This window comes from Anopheles coluzzii, chromosome X (genome assembly GCF_943734685.1).
Source record: "Anopheles coluzzii chromosome X, AcolN3, whole genome shotgun sequence".
Taxonomy (NCBI): Eukaryota; Metazoa; Arthropoda; class Insecta; order Diptera; family Culicidae; genus Anopheles; species Anopheles coluzzii.
Genome location: NC_064669.1, coordinates 10507190 through 10523630, shown reverse-complemented (window position 1 = coordinate 10523630; position 16441 = coordinate 10507190). Strand labels below are relative to the sequence as shown.

The 16441-nt window shown below is 45.7% G+C and overlaps 2 protein-coding genes across 4 annotated transcripts in view; one reads left to right on the top strand and one right to left on the bottom strand.

The window, feature by feature from the left end:
* Window positions 1–10809, bottom strand: part of LOC120948424 (all trans-polyprenyl-diphosphate synthase PDSS1-like) — a 56568-nt gene extending 45759 nt beyond the window's left edge. The window contains exons 1-2 of one of the 3 annotated variants that reach the window (XM_049605369.1): window positions 10349–10809; window positions 151–1792 (exon numbers count right to left, since the gene is read on the bottom strand). In XM_049605369.1, the coding sequence (XP_049461326.1) occupies window positions 151–519 (369 nt within the window). In that variant the 5' untranslated portion in view covers window positions 520–1792; window positions 10349–10809. Of the gene's footprint in view, window positions 1–150; window positions 1793–10088; window positions 10323–10348 lie in introns of those variants that run through there. The other 2 variants (XM_040364739.2, XM_040364749.2) reach the window with 2 other exon arrangements.
* A 2317-nt stretch (window positions 10810–13126) lies between these two features.
* Window positions 13127–15887, top strand: LOC120956565 (poly(ADP-ribose) glycohydrolase-like). The gene is made up of 3 exons (XM_040378117.2): window positions 13127–13358; window positions 13448–13568; window positions 13651–15887. The coding sequence occupies exons 2-3, from the start codon at window positions 13547–13549 to the stop codon at window positions 15300–15302; spliced, it is 1674 nt and encodes a 557-aa protein (XP_040234051.2). The 5' UTR covers window positions 13127–13358; window positions 13448–13546; the 3' UTR covers window positions 15303–15887.
* The last annotated feature ends 554 nt before the right edge of the window (window positions 15888–16441 follow it).

The window sequence follows — 16441 nt, the reverse complement described above, 5'->3', positions numbered from 1 at the left end:
ACACACACTGGTGACCGCCACCGTAAACGATATCCTGTTCCACATTTTTTTTTTTTTGTGTTCCACTTGCTCGAATTCTGCACCAGCTTGCGAGAACAAAATGCTGCCGAACAGTTTCATTTCCCTACGCACTGAAATATTCGCACTCACCTGGTTCAGCTCGAACAGGGCGCCCGTACCGACTGGCGCGCGGACACCAGCCCTGGCCGGGGCGAGTGCAGCTGCAGGTTGAATGAAGTTGCCGCGGCCAGTGTAAAAGCTGCGCTTGATCGGGCCGCTGACGCTGTGCGCGACCAGGGGCGTCCCGCCGGATCCGGCCGAAAGTAGCGCGGCCCGGTGGCCGCCTCCGCCGCCTCCACCATCGCCACCGACATTCACTACCGGACCGGACGCGGGCAGCGACAGGTCCCGCTGCTGCTGCTGCTGACCGAGCGGACCCTTCGGGACCGCCAATAGCTGACACAGTTTCTCCTGCACTACACGGACACAGGCCCGGTTGGACGAACTTAAACACGCCATAGTCAAAACAATTGTGAGCCGTTCGATGGACCGCACGAGCACTCGAAGCCCCCGAAATGCCGTTGCCTGTTGCCTGCTGCTGCTGCTGCTGCTGCTGTCTGTCTGCCTGCTGCTGTCTGCCTGCTGCTGCCAACTGCTGCTGATGATGCTGCTTCTGCTACTACTATACTATGCTCGCTCGCGGTGCGAGTGGTGTTTCGCTGCGTGTGTGTGCCCCACCAAAAACGGGTGCCGTTCCCTTTGCCGCCCCACCTCCAACCCGAAACCAAACCCGACCTAAGCGAGGGCGCGCGCGCGCGCGCGCACACTCACACCGCCGATCAGGCCCCGATCGGCGGCCCGATACCGCCCGTTCCGTCTCCACCGGCTGGTCCCACCGGCAGCGCAGCGTGACTTTTCCAGCCACGGTATCACACACGATCGGGGCCCGGGCGAACCGCCGTCGTCTTCTACGGGGCCCGAACGTGTACCGCGCTCTCTCTCTCTATCTCGCGACTGCGACCCACTTATCCGGGGCTGCGCAATCGGGTTCCCACTCTAGGCGGAGCGCGTTCTCTCCCTCTCTCTCTCTCTCGAGCCCTCTTTAGGGTGACTGAGGGGGGGGCCGCTGAGGAGGGGAAGGATCGAGATGTGGATGGTAAAAGAGTGCGGGACGGTGTACGCTCTGAATCGGTGGTACCGGTTTGCCGAGAGCGTAAAATGCGCCTCCGAGCTCCGAGCGCGGAGAGCAGCTACTAGGCGCGGGCCACAGCCTCTCTGCTCTTGCTGCTGCGGGGCCGTTCCCAAGACGTCTGGTAGGGGCCGTCGTCGTCGTCGACTTCGGAAAGTTTTCGGGCGTTCGGGATGCCCGTGGTTGCCTTGCTGTTGCGAAGATTGAAATGTCGTCTTGTCTATCGCTTTCACTCCGAATGGTACCAGGCAGCACCTGGTTCATTCGCTTCCACCACACGACGGCATTACAAAAAATTTCCCGACTTGCTGTCCTTGTCGCTCGATTTCTCTCTCTCTCTCTCCCTCTTTCTCTTTACGTTCTTCTCTGTTTCTTTTTCTGTTTCCTTTTTTTATTTCTCTCTGTCTCTCTCTCTCTGTCTATGTTCCTCTCCAAACAAGCGACCGGATATAGTGGGAGTAAGAGCAGGATTTCCACACAAACACACTGCAACAGGTGACGAAGGCACCGATGATGGTGATAATTGATGATGATGATGACCAGGAGATCAATAGGAGGGTAGAGGGCCGTGTTGGTAGCCCAGGCGCAGCAAATGGAAGATCACTGAAACAAAGAAAATGCGAAGGAAACGCGTGAGATACACAATGACTTCGGATTGCAAGCAGGACCTGTAGCCTTAAATCACCGTCACCTAATGTTTCGGTGCGGTGGTACAGTCAGCAAACGCACGACCAAACAAACAACACAGCACGCCCGTTCCAAGTTCAAATCCCGGATGGAAGAAGCTATTTTAATGATGCGCTCGTCCTCCTAACCATAATTCCTCCTCTCTTGTTTACGAATTCTCCTACCCGCTTGACGACACATTTCATTATACCAGCGGTCGGCAAACTATTCAGTTGATTTTGTACTTAAATTATTCAATTATTGTTTATTGTTTATTTGTCATTTAGTAACTTGCATACATTTGCTGGGACACTTACTTGTATAATAAATCCTTAATTCATCTACAAACTTAGCTACAGCGCTATCAATGAGGAAACGAGAGACATTTGGTTTTAAACTGAGCCATACTTATATTGAAGTCAAAGAATCTTTGATATTTGTTGAAGCTTTGTGTCGTTTGGTTAATAGGCGCAAGGTAGGAATGTGCAGATCTTGAGAACATAGGTCTTAACAGCTCACGTGTCCTGAAAGGTCGTTCAGAAGCATAAAGATTCACCTTTTCTAGCAGACAGAGAGCGTCTATGTCCCCGCTGATAAACTTCGCGACAAAAGTAGCTTGTAATGCCTGACGTCTATGTTCTAAGGTTTGTAGACCAAAAAGCATGCACCGTGACAGGTAATCTAATTGTTGTGATGAAGCCCATTGCAATCGGTATATTGCTATTCTGGAGAATCTTTTTTGTATGCTTTCTATCCTAGCCGTCCACACGTGACAGTATGGGGAGAAAAGAACTGAGTAAGACTCTACGATGGAACGTACTAATGCGGTTTATAATGCTTTCAGACATATTGGATTTTTTTATCTCAAGAGTTTGCCTGATTACAAATCCTAACATCCTATTGACCTTGGTAATTATAGAGTGGTAATGCTCGCGAAAGGATAGTGATGAATTAAGGATCACACCAAGATCTCTGACTGATGACACGCGAGACAACTTGTAACTGTGTAATGAGTAACAAAAGTTTAAAGGGTTTCGTTTCCTGCTCAATGTAATCGCGCTGCAGTTATCCACACAGAGGCTTAGTTGGCTTGCCACACACCAATTGCTGAATAGGTTGGGATTATCAAAAATTATCAAACATTTAACAACAAAACATTTGATTAGTGAGTTCAAATGTATTCAATGCGATTGGTGATATTGTTGGATTGCTGTCATACCATAATCCAAGCAAGGTTAAAAATGGAAGCAACGGTAGTTCCTATTAATAAAATTAATTGTAATAGTAGCAGGGTGGTCGTTAGATCCCGGGTTCCTTACATTGATTTCTTTAGTGGTAACTTTGAACGAGCAAAATCATCGTGTTTATGGCGTCTTGATATACCGGCATTTAACTGCTGCATGATATACAATCCGTATAACGATATCCAAATTCAACAGCTGAGTTGGTTTGGGGAACGAAGATAATAGCGAGAAGGCCAAATTGTCATTGTTTGGGATATTCAAAAGCCATTTGAAGCCTGAAATACTTTTTGGAAAAGACAGCTTTTGCTTTCAACAGTATTCTGCTCCAGCCCGTAAGGCTTCAATCGTTAATAAATCATAAATAAAAGTTAATAAGTTAATAAAAGTTAGAAGAGTACGACGGTATGCAGTAAATGTAATGCTACAAGATGTTCAGTACGTTTTGTTATACGAATAGTTGTTTTCCGTCTTTGCCGGACTTTGCCGACCGCTGCCCTAACCGATTGACCTATTCCAGGGGTCTCCAAACAACGACCGGCGTGCTGCATGCGACCCTCAAAAGCCTGTAATGCGGCCCGCAATAACTTTGTAAAGCTTATTTTTTCACTAATGAATCAAAAATTTAATTTTTTACTTTTGAACGAGAATTCAACTTTCATTAGTTCTAAAGATAGCGTCAAAATGGCCCTCAACAACGTTATTTGTCAAACAATGCGGCCCGCCGACTGAAAAGTTTGAAGATCCCTGAATTATTCCATTGTATGATTCGAAATAGTTGATGGCAAAAATGAAGTTTTGTTTGGAATGAATTTCGGCTAGCTCCAAAATTTTCTGCAATCGATTCCGAATAGTAGATCCGGAATCAGTTTCTGGAATCGTTTCAGGATTTAACTCCGGAATTGGAATCGGCTCCGAAAATGGCTCCAGAATCAGCACCGGAACCGGAAACTTCTGATTCCATAACAGATTCTGGTTCCGGAGCTAATTCCAATTCCGGAACCAAATTCCGATTCCGGATTTGAAATCCACTCTGATATCTACTCCGGAATCAAAATCGGCTACGGAATCGGAATCGGGTTTGTTGGTCTCCTTAGGATGCATGCAGCTAAGATTGTATCGATAGCCGCAACGGATCCAAACGATCCAGCATTCTCATGAAGACTTCGAAAATGGTTACACTTCTGAAACTTCGGATTTCAATTCCAGAACTTATTCTGATTCCGGAGCCAACTCGGAGTCGGCTCGGAATTGGAATCGGGTAGAACGACCAACAAAACAGAAACTATTTTCTTCTATTCTTCTGTTCTTCTGTTCGCTGTTTAAACTGCTATAATTAAGAGCATGTAACATGATTTGCATTGTTATTGCTGATTACTAAACTCCAAATCTACCCTGAACAAGACGTTACTGCGATTTGCGTAACCTAACGAAAGCGAAATGACGTCTGAAACATTCTGAAACCCTGAATCTTCCAATGAACCGCAATGCCTGTCTAACACCGCCAAAAAAAAGAAAAGTTTCGCCCGTCCATAACACGCAAATTGTTCGATTCAATTAGAACGTTGTTAATTAGTTGTTAATCAATTCGTCTACTCTGGGATTAGTCGTATTTTTCGGCTGCTATCGCATTTTACCTTCTGCCTAGTTGCCGGATGCGCGCAGTCTCCAAACACAATTTCCAACACACTTCAATCCGGAACTCCAACACTGCCTGCTGCTTGCCACATTCTGCTCGATGCGCACACGCCTTAATGCAGCATCGTTAGAACACTGACAAAAGCGCGAAAGCAAAAGGAAATAAGCTGAAACTCCTCGCCGGTACAGCCACTGGGACAAGAATCTCAAGCTCCACTGCACGACGATGCCAACAAGTTTCGTCCTGCCAATGACGCAAACAGCGCAAAGGACAGCAACCCCAATCCGGTTTCCAAGATAAATGACGCAAATTTTCGGACAGTCCCTTGCGCGCGCGAATAAAAAGACCCCAGAAAAATGCGCAAATTTTCAAACATCGTAAAACGCTCCGGTTCGCTATCATAATCCCGGCAGATCGGCGCTCGGCAGCAATTCAACGCGGCATTGAATCGCGGTCGGTTTGGAACCCCCCATGGTACAGATATTCCCACCTTCCCTGCGCAGCGAATGTCTTTGGAGATCAATTAACATAAATCAGACGAACCAAAGTTCTCGTTGGCGTTGGCAAGTCTCACGCACCGGAGCTGACGTCAATTCGGATCGTTCAGTTCTCGATCGTTATTAATCTATTGCGTGGTTAGAACACTTTGGGAGTTGTGGGTTAAAATTAATTTTAAAAACACACAAGCAACTTGTGCATAGTAGTTGGATCTCAACAGAGGTTTCGCAATCTCAACCGAGGCACAGGAAAATCAGCCTCATTGCCAGCAATAAGACCTAAAACGGATCGCATGGCGCATACTGCTAAGGCATCTGCTAAACCCCAGAACAACGTAGAATTAATTAGTCTGCAATTAACGGCGCAAAACATTAGCAAGTGATTAAGCAGGGCATTCCCCTCAACTCTTGCTTGATAACGCTGGTTTTTTTTTTGCTACCCAAGAACTTTAAGAAGTCGTCTTAAAATTCTATCGACCTTCTCCCCTCCTTATCAGCTTACTCGCCTTGATTGCAACCGAATCGCCGTATCGTATCGATTCGCCGCACCGTGTTTTGCAACATTAAGCTAATATCGTCTGATCTGGTGGCTCATTTACATAGGCATTAATTAGCCGGTTTACCGTGCGCCCCTAATTGCCCATTTCCCACGGATCCTGAAATTTGGAGGCAGCGAACAGAAACAAAAAGCCCATTTTACATACACTTCCTGCTGCGCAAAGCAATCACCTGGTCACTTCATTAAAATTTACACACATTACACATGGGAATTAATGTCGTACTCGGATCAACGGTACGGACGGAATTCGTAATGAGCGTACCCGGCGGAATTCTACCGTACAACCCATCTTCGATACAGTCGAAAAACAAAGAACGCTGGACAAAAGGTGGCGGGGTCCTTTGTCGTCGGTGCACGTGCCTTACCAGCGCGTACCCGAGCGCCCAATGTCAATCGCGAACCGAGGTCCAGAATGCGAAACGAGTACCTAGCAATTACAAGCGGCTGGACCGACCTATCACCGCCAGCACCCACCCGAACTACCAATAGGAGCAGGATATGATGGCGGGATTCGAACACGAGCCGGGTGAAGTTTGCAGGCACTGTTTTGATATATGCACGCTTCGGAAAGCGAACTGAATTACTTATTATTACTGACTTTTGAAATCGCCCAGATCCTTGGAGGATCATACCTTCGTGGACGAATCTTGACCTGATCAAAGACTCTCCATGCTGGATAGTGAATAACTGCTTTGCCTATGGTACAACAAATGATTACGTCTTCCAAAAGAGATCTATTTTGCTAATTTTTTGAATGCACAAATTTATGAAGTAAAATATTTTATAGAAGATGATCATTAAGTACTACGCATAGCCAATACTTATTCCATAATCTGTACCTGGCAATAGCATTTCAGTGAAAGTTTCAATTCTATACAAAAGTTAAAACGAGTTTACGTTTCGAAACCTTTAATTGAAAGAATGTTACTAATATTTCCACAAACTTGTTCATACCTTCTTGAAGAGTGGTGATGAATATCTATGCAATCGTTCCATACTTTGGTAAGCAATTGGGCAACATTATTTCTTTCTTTTTTTTGTATTTTTTCAGTAGATTTACTGTCCAAACCCAAATATTTCTTTTTAAAATCATTATCTCGCCATCAAAATCAAAATCAAAATTATCTCGCCGTCTACTTCAACTTTCCCCAACCAAACCGAAAAGAAAGCTCGTAAATTTGAGAAAGAACGAAATCATTGATTTGCAGAAATTTGATCAATTCAGTAAACTACCTTCGCCAACTCAGGCACCTCATTCCCAAACTCTTGCAATGAATTTCCAACCCTATAAATGACTCCGTATCAACGAGCTGGCTTACTCCCAAGTGACAATTTGCTCGATATTGTTTTTCTATATCTGCTCGATTAGTACTCGATACGCCTGAAATTAAAGATTTGTGTGTGATCTAGTGTGTTGAAAGCGCTAAGATTTGGCGTGTTCGCAAATTAGACTTTCTTCTATCGATGGACTATGCCGTCGAGCTCATTTTACATTCGTAGCTTTGATTTTTTTATGAAAAAACAAAATCAAATTTTGTATGACGTTATTTTATACAAAATCGATATTATTTAAGTATAAAATGGTTACATGACCCACTATAACGATAGGAACCATCATTTCCGAGCGAATCTAGTAGAAAGCAACGAAAAAGCCGCACCACAGTTGATTTTACAGGACTTTTTCTAAATTCCCTTAAGCTGGAACAGTTTAAGGGAAGTTTAAGGCTCCAGTTTAACGGAATTTGCTCGAATTCCCGGTTATTCGTGCTCGAAAATGTCAATTGGCACTATTTCACGTATCAGCCCAAGGCTTTGGTTGACTTTTGAGCCGTCCCTGCTAACGCATGCGACACGCAAATCCTGACCTGGTGGTCTAAAGGAAATCTGGCAGCTTCCAGCCCTTGGAGCATTTTTCCCAGAATCATATCAGCAATTGCTTTGCCGAGAAAAGTGGAATTCAGATGGAAGAACTGTATTCTCTGTATTCTCATACAATTTCTTAGGAATGATAAATCATTGCGGTGCTATGACCCATCCAAGCACCGTAGAGCTATATGAAAGCACCTCGCAAAAACTATATGGAATATGGCGGGACTACCCAAATGTGCATCTTGAAAAGAAGACAAAAATCTCAGAGGACTACACCTTAGGCACATTCATCGTACACATAGAATCAGTATGTCTTCTCATTGCAACCATCAGTCGCAATTGCTTCGAACGACAAGTTTGTTAATTTTGATTGTTGCGTGAAAATAATGAAGATTTCATACGTTATTGTTTCATTTCCACAAAATCCGCCATTGACAAGTAATAACGCGCGAAATCCACGCTAGCTTGTAATAACCCTGAACATGGGAAATGGAATATATAAATATGTAAGTAAACGCATTGATGCTGATATCATCAGATTCAATTAACGACTAAATCGAAACGAAACCCCCTTTATTACGACCCTATTAGATTACAGGAATAATTCCGGAATTTATCTATCGCTGACCTCATCAAACACCGTGGGAAAGTTTAGCGATTGCGTAGAAACACGCTTGGCAGCGAACGCGTAGTTGCTACAGACTATACATCTCCAAAGATAACATCCTTCTCCTTGGCGTAGTTGTGATTGAAATTTGCAATGAGTATTCAAATTTTTTTACGGGGATTTTCAGGTTTTTCCTGTAAGTTCTTGACGATTCGTGAAATTTGTATCCTTAAATGAAAACTAGCTAGATCCCATTGCTATAATCCTACTGGCAGTGGAATGTAGCTATCAATTCAACACATTAATTCCGATTGGTGGATTGATTTTGGGACTGATTGATCCGTGACACAAATTAACAACATAACCGTCATGGTTCAAGACCCATATGAACCAGACCTCTCAAACATAGAACTGAGTATCCTGCTATGGGCATACCAATTTCAGCTATGACAGACTGAAATCAACAAGCAACGTTGTTACTCAAAATAAGAAGATAATTAGAGGAAGAAGAAGTCTTTTGCTCGTTGAAATCCATTAACTGAACGTCTGATATGGAGGGATAGATAACCTATCTATTGAGCCAAAATCCTAAAACCTGGCCTGATAACATACTGATCAAGGCTTGGATCAAAAATGGATGTCATTATTGCACATCAGCAAGAATCGGGGTATGCCCGACTGCCAGGAATTTTGAACGACCTACTCTTAGGTAGTAGGTATTGGGAAGAATGATCCTATGGCGGAAACTGGGGCTAAACTGAGGATCTTATGGTTAAAACTCCAGAATTCCCATCCGGAACATCGTCCAGTAGCAAGGACCGATTCTCCAGTTTTTTTTTTTTTTTTTTTTTTTTTTTTTTTTTTTTTTTTAATACTGATAACTGATGACAGAAGGACTGTAAAGTGAGGGCCAACAGCATAAGTAAAATAAGAAGATTCTGGACTGCTAACGGGTGCGTCAACACGTCCCGAAAATTATCCTCAAAGTGATGAAAAAAATCAAGATAACTACTTGGGTTAGAATATAAAATGAGTTGATATGGGATATGGAAACTATGGCGTAAACATAAACTTAAAAGATACAATTGAGGCATCAGTTGAAATTTGATACACAGCGAAAACCTCCCCCGAATGAAGGCAAGCCGACACGGGATCCATTGCAAACAAATAAATCCTTTCAAAAAGTGGCCAAAAACTGCCGTAATTATTTAAACTATTTGCATGTCCGTCAAACCTAGACATAATCTGGCATCGCTGGGTACATCCCTGACATAGCGACAAGTCCACGAAGATCTGTGATGCCCAGTCCTGTAACCGGGCCAATACTAACTAGATTCCGATAGGAAAATCCGTGCCGCAAATGTAATTCACATGCTCGGAATAATGGAGCGGAATTTTACGTAGAGCATGTTTTTCTGTTTATTCTTCTGGACAGAATCAATCCATTAAAAATATACAAAATTTTTTGTAAGCACATAAAAATAATTTTAAAATTCCGATTTTTGGACCACTGTTTAGAGCACAGTTTTTTTTTTTATTCTGTGTATTCTGAACATTACGGTTCAAAATAATTCTTCAGCAAAAAGATATCATGAAATAAATGAACGAAACATAGCCGGGTAGGTGGCTATTGGAAATGAAGGTTAAGTAATCACCAGTCGATGCTATTGAACGTGCCCAAGTCCGTCCGCAATACATATTTCCAATCTCGAAATCCCACACACACACACACACACAAACGCGCGCACCTCTCTGGTACGATCAGCTGATGGAGCAGCAACATAGAACAACACATAATCATCATCGTTGCCGTCGTCTTACCTTGGTACGGTCGAGCTGTTGCATTTGGCATTGCATTGCATGCACCGCGTAATTCAGCAGTGCATGCAGTTATTTGGCATCCATCTTCTTACAAACAGCTGATGTTCGGTGAGCGAGATATGATTGGGGAGAGTCCGTCTGAAGAGGGCTCTCGACAGTGTCAACATAGATTTTTATGCACAGTTCAATCACATACTACTTAAACACACACACATATACACATACTGATGCCGGTAAATAGTCTGATCGGGCACACTTACCGACATTGCATGTCCAGCTACCACAAGCCGCATGCCTTGCTGCATCATCCTGTGAATTTAGCGGGACTCCGGGTTCCGAGATAGACTATTGGCAGCGATTGCGAAACAAGAAAAATGCGCAACACACACACACACACACACACACACAAATGCTTTATAGGGCATGCACCCACCACCCCCTTCATAGCACAAACACACGTGCACACTAGAACGGTAGCGAAATTGGCGAGGAAAAACAAACCGAACGATTCAAACTGGCACAAACACGTACCTTCTAATCACGCTGCTACCGGGATACCGTCTTTTGGGACCCAGAACGGGTTTCACAAATCGTGCGAGGGAAAATAAAGCGTGTGTGTGTGTTTTTGTTTTGCTTTTCCCCCCGAGTGCGTGCACGCATGTGCTTGAAACAGCAACAATAACAGAAACCATATGACATTGACGTTTTCGCCAATATTTTGGAGTCCGGCCCGGGGGAAAGGGAGTTCCTCGCTGTGGTTGAACTTGAAGGAGGAAAAAGATTGTTCAAATTCTAGTGCATTTAGAAGGAACCAAAGTAGGCTATGCATTATTCCAATATTTTCATCCGTACAGTATTGCTGCATTTCCATGTGAAGAGCAGCAGTGCTTGCAGGAGTTTGTTTTTGTGCGGTTATTTAAACGCCGTCTGTCAAATTGAGTGGTGATAAATGTGACAGCTGGTTCGATACAGCACGGTTCGGTCCGCTCCCAACCATATCGGTTACAAAGAAGGCAAGCAAACGTGACGAACAGACAGTACCATTAGGCCAGTGGCATCGCTCCATTGCGATTGTTGAAATAGAAAACTACAATGTGAACCATCAGAACTGAAGCAAGTGAGAATTGATTAAGAGCCGTTGATATAAAATCCATGTCAGCGTCACGTACTCAATTGTGATAATCAGAGGTGATGCTCAAACAGTTGGTATCATCGCTCAATATAAGCTTCGTGACATTTTTGCGACCATCGCTTGGTCAGTCACTATGTCATGTTTTTTTACTGTATCAGTTCTGCAAAATGTCACTGACAGAGTCGTGACAAATTCCGAATGTAACAAAATCATCAAACGAGGCTAATTTTGGCATGCTAAAGATCGCTGCTTGAATTCGCCTTTTGCAGTATATAAACAGCATCAAAGTTCGAGGCGGTCCTTCTAAATAGCGCTTAAGCAGCTTCCTTATGCCACGGTGCCAGGGATTATTTTTCTTTGTGTTTTAGTTTCAAGCAAGCGTCATCGATGAAATAATTGTAGATTGACAAAAAGATTTGTTTTGTTTAAGCACAGTGGAGCGCTGATTATCCGGGCTCTTCGGGATTCGACTTCGCACGAATAGTCGAATAACACGGATAATGAGTCAAAGTATTTATTTTATCACAAAATCCTGGTTTGTTTTTGAAATTAATATTATGTTTAGGTAAAACCATGCCAGTTTTATAAACTTCATGTTTTTCCAATGACAGTATTTGAAATGTTCCATGAATTATAGCGTATTTTGTTATGACAAAATGCTCTGTCAACCGTTATTTCAATATCATGCAATGTCATACAGGCGGTCCCCGAGATACACGGTACCTCTTATACGCGGATTCGGAGATACACGGTTTTCTAAATTTGACAGTTCTTTGAGAAAATTGTACTGTTTTGACACATCAATTGTAAATTGCCAAATAATTTCCGTTTCGATCCAATGTTAAAAACTTTTTAGAAATGTTTAAAACTGTTATATTCAGTCAGGATCATATCAAATAATTCATAAAATGACTAAAACCGGCCCCTACTTGCAAAATTACACGAAAATTTGTGATATTTTAGCTGGAAATCACGAGATTCGACTTACGCGGAAATTCGAGATACGCGGTATTTTGCGGCCGTTTTCGGTCCCCATTAACCGTGTATCTCGGGGACCGCCTGTATATGTATTGAGCTGTCATTTTTCAACAGCACGGATAAATGGACAACTGGATAAAAAGTACCCGGATAAACTGCGCTCCACTGTACATGTATTAATTTTTAAATCCTTAAATCATGAATTACACTAAATTTCACACAATTTACTACAATCACATCACTCAATATTCCTCCTTCAATTAACTTAACTAGAATGGGGAGCAGCAACGAGATGATTGACGGCATCTGTCTTTGACACTTTGACAAGATCCACCTTGTACCGATGTCATGCATTAAAAAGTTATAAAGTTCCACCAAGTTCGGTACACATTCCTATAAAGCCTTAAAGTTCCATCGTCAACCCTACAGATAGTACTAATCAGCCGCAAAGTTTCAAAGAGTACCGTGTGCTTGTTAAAAAGCTTTATGGTTCCGCAAAGTACCGTCTATCTCTTAATCTCCCATAAAGTTCGACATCGGAACGATTTTTCGTTACACAGCCCCAAATCAGCTATGGAGTTCGAGCTGGTTATTTGGGTTATGCCTTGATTTGGGATTTTTTTTCAGTCCCAAATACAGTCGTATCTCGGCGGACACCTGTATTGAAGTCTCTTTGAATAAAAATGGTTTAAGGGTTTGATGAGTTTTCCAGGGCTTTCTGCTGTCAAATGGCATCCAAGATGGCCAAACCGATTTTGACTATTACTTGACCTCGTTCCTACACAGCCCTTGCCCACTTTGCAACAATACAAAATATTGTCGTCGAAAACCGAGTTGCTGTACGGCAAAGGTGAGCCTATCGCAAGCGACTGCAGGACACGTTGTCTATTCACCTTGGGGCTGAACGGCGACTCTTGCGCACGTACACCCAGCTGTCACACTGACGTTTGACGTTTGCCGGTTTTGCGGGCGGGCAACAACAGTGCTTTGTTTACAGCACCGTTCGTAGGGGGGGAGCGATCTGCGAGCCTCGAATTTATCCCGTAAATTTAACCCAGGACGGATCGTTCGCTCTCTTCCAACACGCTCCGTGGCTCTTTCCACATTTTCGGCTCGCTCCATTTCGCTGCCGGACACACGTTGCCCGATATCTGATTCTTGTACGTACATGAAGTGAGGCTGTGTGTGTGTTGAGTGGTGCCGATTTCCCTCCATTGTTGGAGTACTAATGTCCCTTTCCCTTTTCCAGCACTCATGTGGATGTTGTGAGCAAGTTGGCAGACACGGAACCGGGCGGACGGGTGGTCACAGACAGCACAGCACTTCACCCTGCCCACCCGCCGGCACAATGGAAGCGGACACAGCGAATGGTACGTAGCAGCCTGTAACGAGTTGCGCCTTGCGTACACGTATTTACCTGAAACTTGCTCTCCCTATCCCTCGCGCCCAAAGATTGCCAGGATGGCGGTATGGATGGTGGCGGGCCGGCCGAGCCGAGCGACTGTGGCTGCCCGCTGGAAGCGATCTACCACCACCGGACCGATCCGTACGAGCTGGCCCACTTCCCGCCGATCGAGCGCTCGGACCAGCACACGGTGCTGTACGAGCTGCCGTACCAGCCGGACTTGGACAAACCGCCGACCCCGTACGCCGGACCCCGGCCCCCACTGCCCTGCGGCGTCACGCTGCGCCTGCCGATGATGGCCCGGTGCATGATGCGCAACGCGGACGGCTCGCACGCGGTCGAGAGCCGGTGGACGGTGGTGTGCCGCGCGCTCGCCAAACCGATCGGCAGCTCGCGCGAGCTGGCGGACGCGATCGTCCAGTACAACCCGGAGTACCGGGCGGGCGGCCAGTTCGGCGCGCTGCACCGCCTGTTCGAGGAGCAGTGCGACGAGGCGGAGCGGGCCGCCTTCTTCAGCGAGACGCTGCCGCGCATCGTCCGGCTCGCCCTGCGGCTGGTGGAGCTGTTCCGCACGCCCGTGCCGCTGCTGCTGCAGTGGCACAACCATGCCGTCTCGATGACGCAGGAGCAGGCCGCCTGCCTGCTGGCGAACGCGTTCCTCTGCACCTTCCCGGCGCCCCGCTCGGGCATGGAGAAGAGCTTCCCCGGCACCAACTTTGCGCCCCTGTTCGCCGGCACCAGCCAGTCGGTGGTGGAGAAGATCAAGTGCCTGTGCCACTACTTCCGGCGCGTCTGCTGCCCCGGCGGCATGCCGACCGGCGTGCTGACGTACGAGCGGCGCTGCCTGGGGAAGCCGGCCGTGCCCGACTGGACCGCGGTCGACGCGACCTTCTCGGCCGAGCGGGCCCCGCTGCACGTGGCCGCGGACGGCACGATCGAGGACCAGGGCACCGGGCTGCTGCAGATGGTGTTCGCGAACCGGTTTCTCGGCGGCGGCGTCATCGGGCACGGCTGCGTGCAGGAGGAGATCCGGTGCGTCATCAATCCGGAGCTGCTCGTCGGCCGGCTGCTGTTCGAGTCGCTGCGCGAAACCGAGGCGTACTTCGTGCTCGGCACGGAGCAGTACTGCGCGTACGCGAACTACGCGTCCGCGTTCGCGTTCGATGCGGACCACCGGGACGGGACGCCGCGGGACGCGAGCGGCCGGCGGCGCTGCTACATCGTCGGGCTGGACGCGCTGCGCGTGCAGCCGTCGGTGAACCAGTACGAGGAGCGGGCGGTGCGGCGCGAGCTCGCCAAGGCGTACGTCGGGTTCAGCTACGTGCCGGAGGGCCAGCGGCCCCTGCCCGGCATCGCCACCGGCAACTGGGGCTGCGGGGCGTTCGGGGGGCACGCGCCGCTCAAGGCGCTGCTGCAGCTGATGGTGGCGTGCGTGGTCGGCCGCCCGCTGCTCTATTTCACCTGCAACGAGGACGGGCTGCAGGAGCGGCTGGTGCGCATGTACCGGTTTCTGACCGTGCGGAAGGTGTCCGTGCCGCGGCTGTTCCGGCTGCTGGTGCGGTACGGGGCGCGGCCGAGGTCGGGACCGGCCGCGGGCGCGAACGAGCCGGACGATCTGTACGACTATCTGTACCAGCGGCTCGAGCCGTCCGGCGCGGCCGACAGCGGGCCCGGTGGGCCAGCCACGAATCCATTGTAAGAAGATGTGTTTTCGGGAGCGGAGGGGGGGAGGGGATTGTTTTTTAAACCTGTAATTATTATTGTTCACTAATAAAAACCGGAACGGAGGAGCGCTGCTGCAGTGGCGCTCTAGCCTTAGTAATGACGATGAAATGTTTATGTGGTTTAAGCTGTTATTAACCGTCATGTGTACCACCAAAAAAAAAAAACTGTAAATTAGAGTCATAATGATGGTTTTCGCATATCAGGAAAAATTGTAACAAAAATCTAGTTATGATTACATTTCTCTAACTGTATCTGTAACAAACACAAACACTTGGGTTCTGCAAAAAAAAGTTCTTGAGGCGCTGTTGTTTATTCGGATCAGTTTTGAACCATTTTTCACTAAATTGGTAAGGCTCTCATGGCAAATTAAACTTATAGTTTTGAACAACCAATGTTTTTAGGTTTGCATTTTCATAAAAGTTATTACCTGTTTTTTATGAAAGGGTAACTGTACCAGTATTTGGCAGTGTATCTGTATTCGGCAGGGTAACCAAAAACGTGAAATTATGCAAAAACGCGTTGAAAATTGTCACAACAAATATATATTTTTTTAAATAGAGATATGCTCATTTGTTATTCATATACGAAGTTTCACATCATTTCCTTATATTTTTATGTTTTTTTTTTATCATTTATTATATTTTTCAAAACATCTAACAGAATGTGCAGAGTTCAAATTGTTTTCTTCAGATTTCGTTATTAAAAGAACCAGAGCAGTAAAACGATGAAAGTGTGGTTTGCTGATTTTTGACAAATCAATGCTGTGGGCTCCTGCCGAAACTTGAAACAATAACACACTTTTGATTTTACTGAATATTGATATAAAATTTGATCAAAACACAACTCTGCGTATGTCGACACACAAAATGACAGTTCTGGTATCAAATATCATCAATTTCACTAGAAATAATCCAATAGCACGAGAGAAAAATAATAATTTGTGAGCCAGTCGAAGCCGTACTCAACTTCAATGTCTACTTTGAAGTTGTTTGTAACTCACACCAAAGAGAATGCTAAAACTGCCAGCAAAATGACCAAAATGGGTACCATAAAATTTATAAAACTGAACTAATAAATTTATAATAAATTAATAAGCGTACGGACAGTTTTTGT

Coding starts and splice junctions, on each gene's coding strand:
- LOC120956565 (XM_040378117.2), top strand. CDS start 13,547: ATGGAAGCGGACACAGCGAATG. Junction 13,569..13,650: donor GGAAGCGGACACAGCGAATG/GTACGTAGCAGC, acceptor TCGCGCCCAAAG/ATTGCCAGGATGGCGGTATG.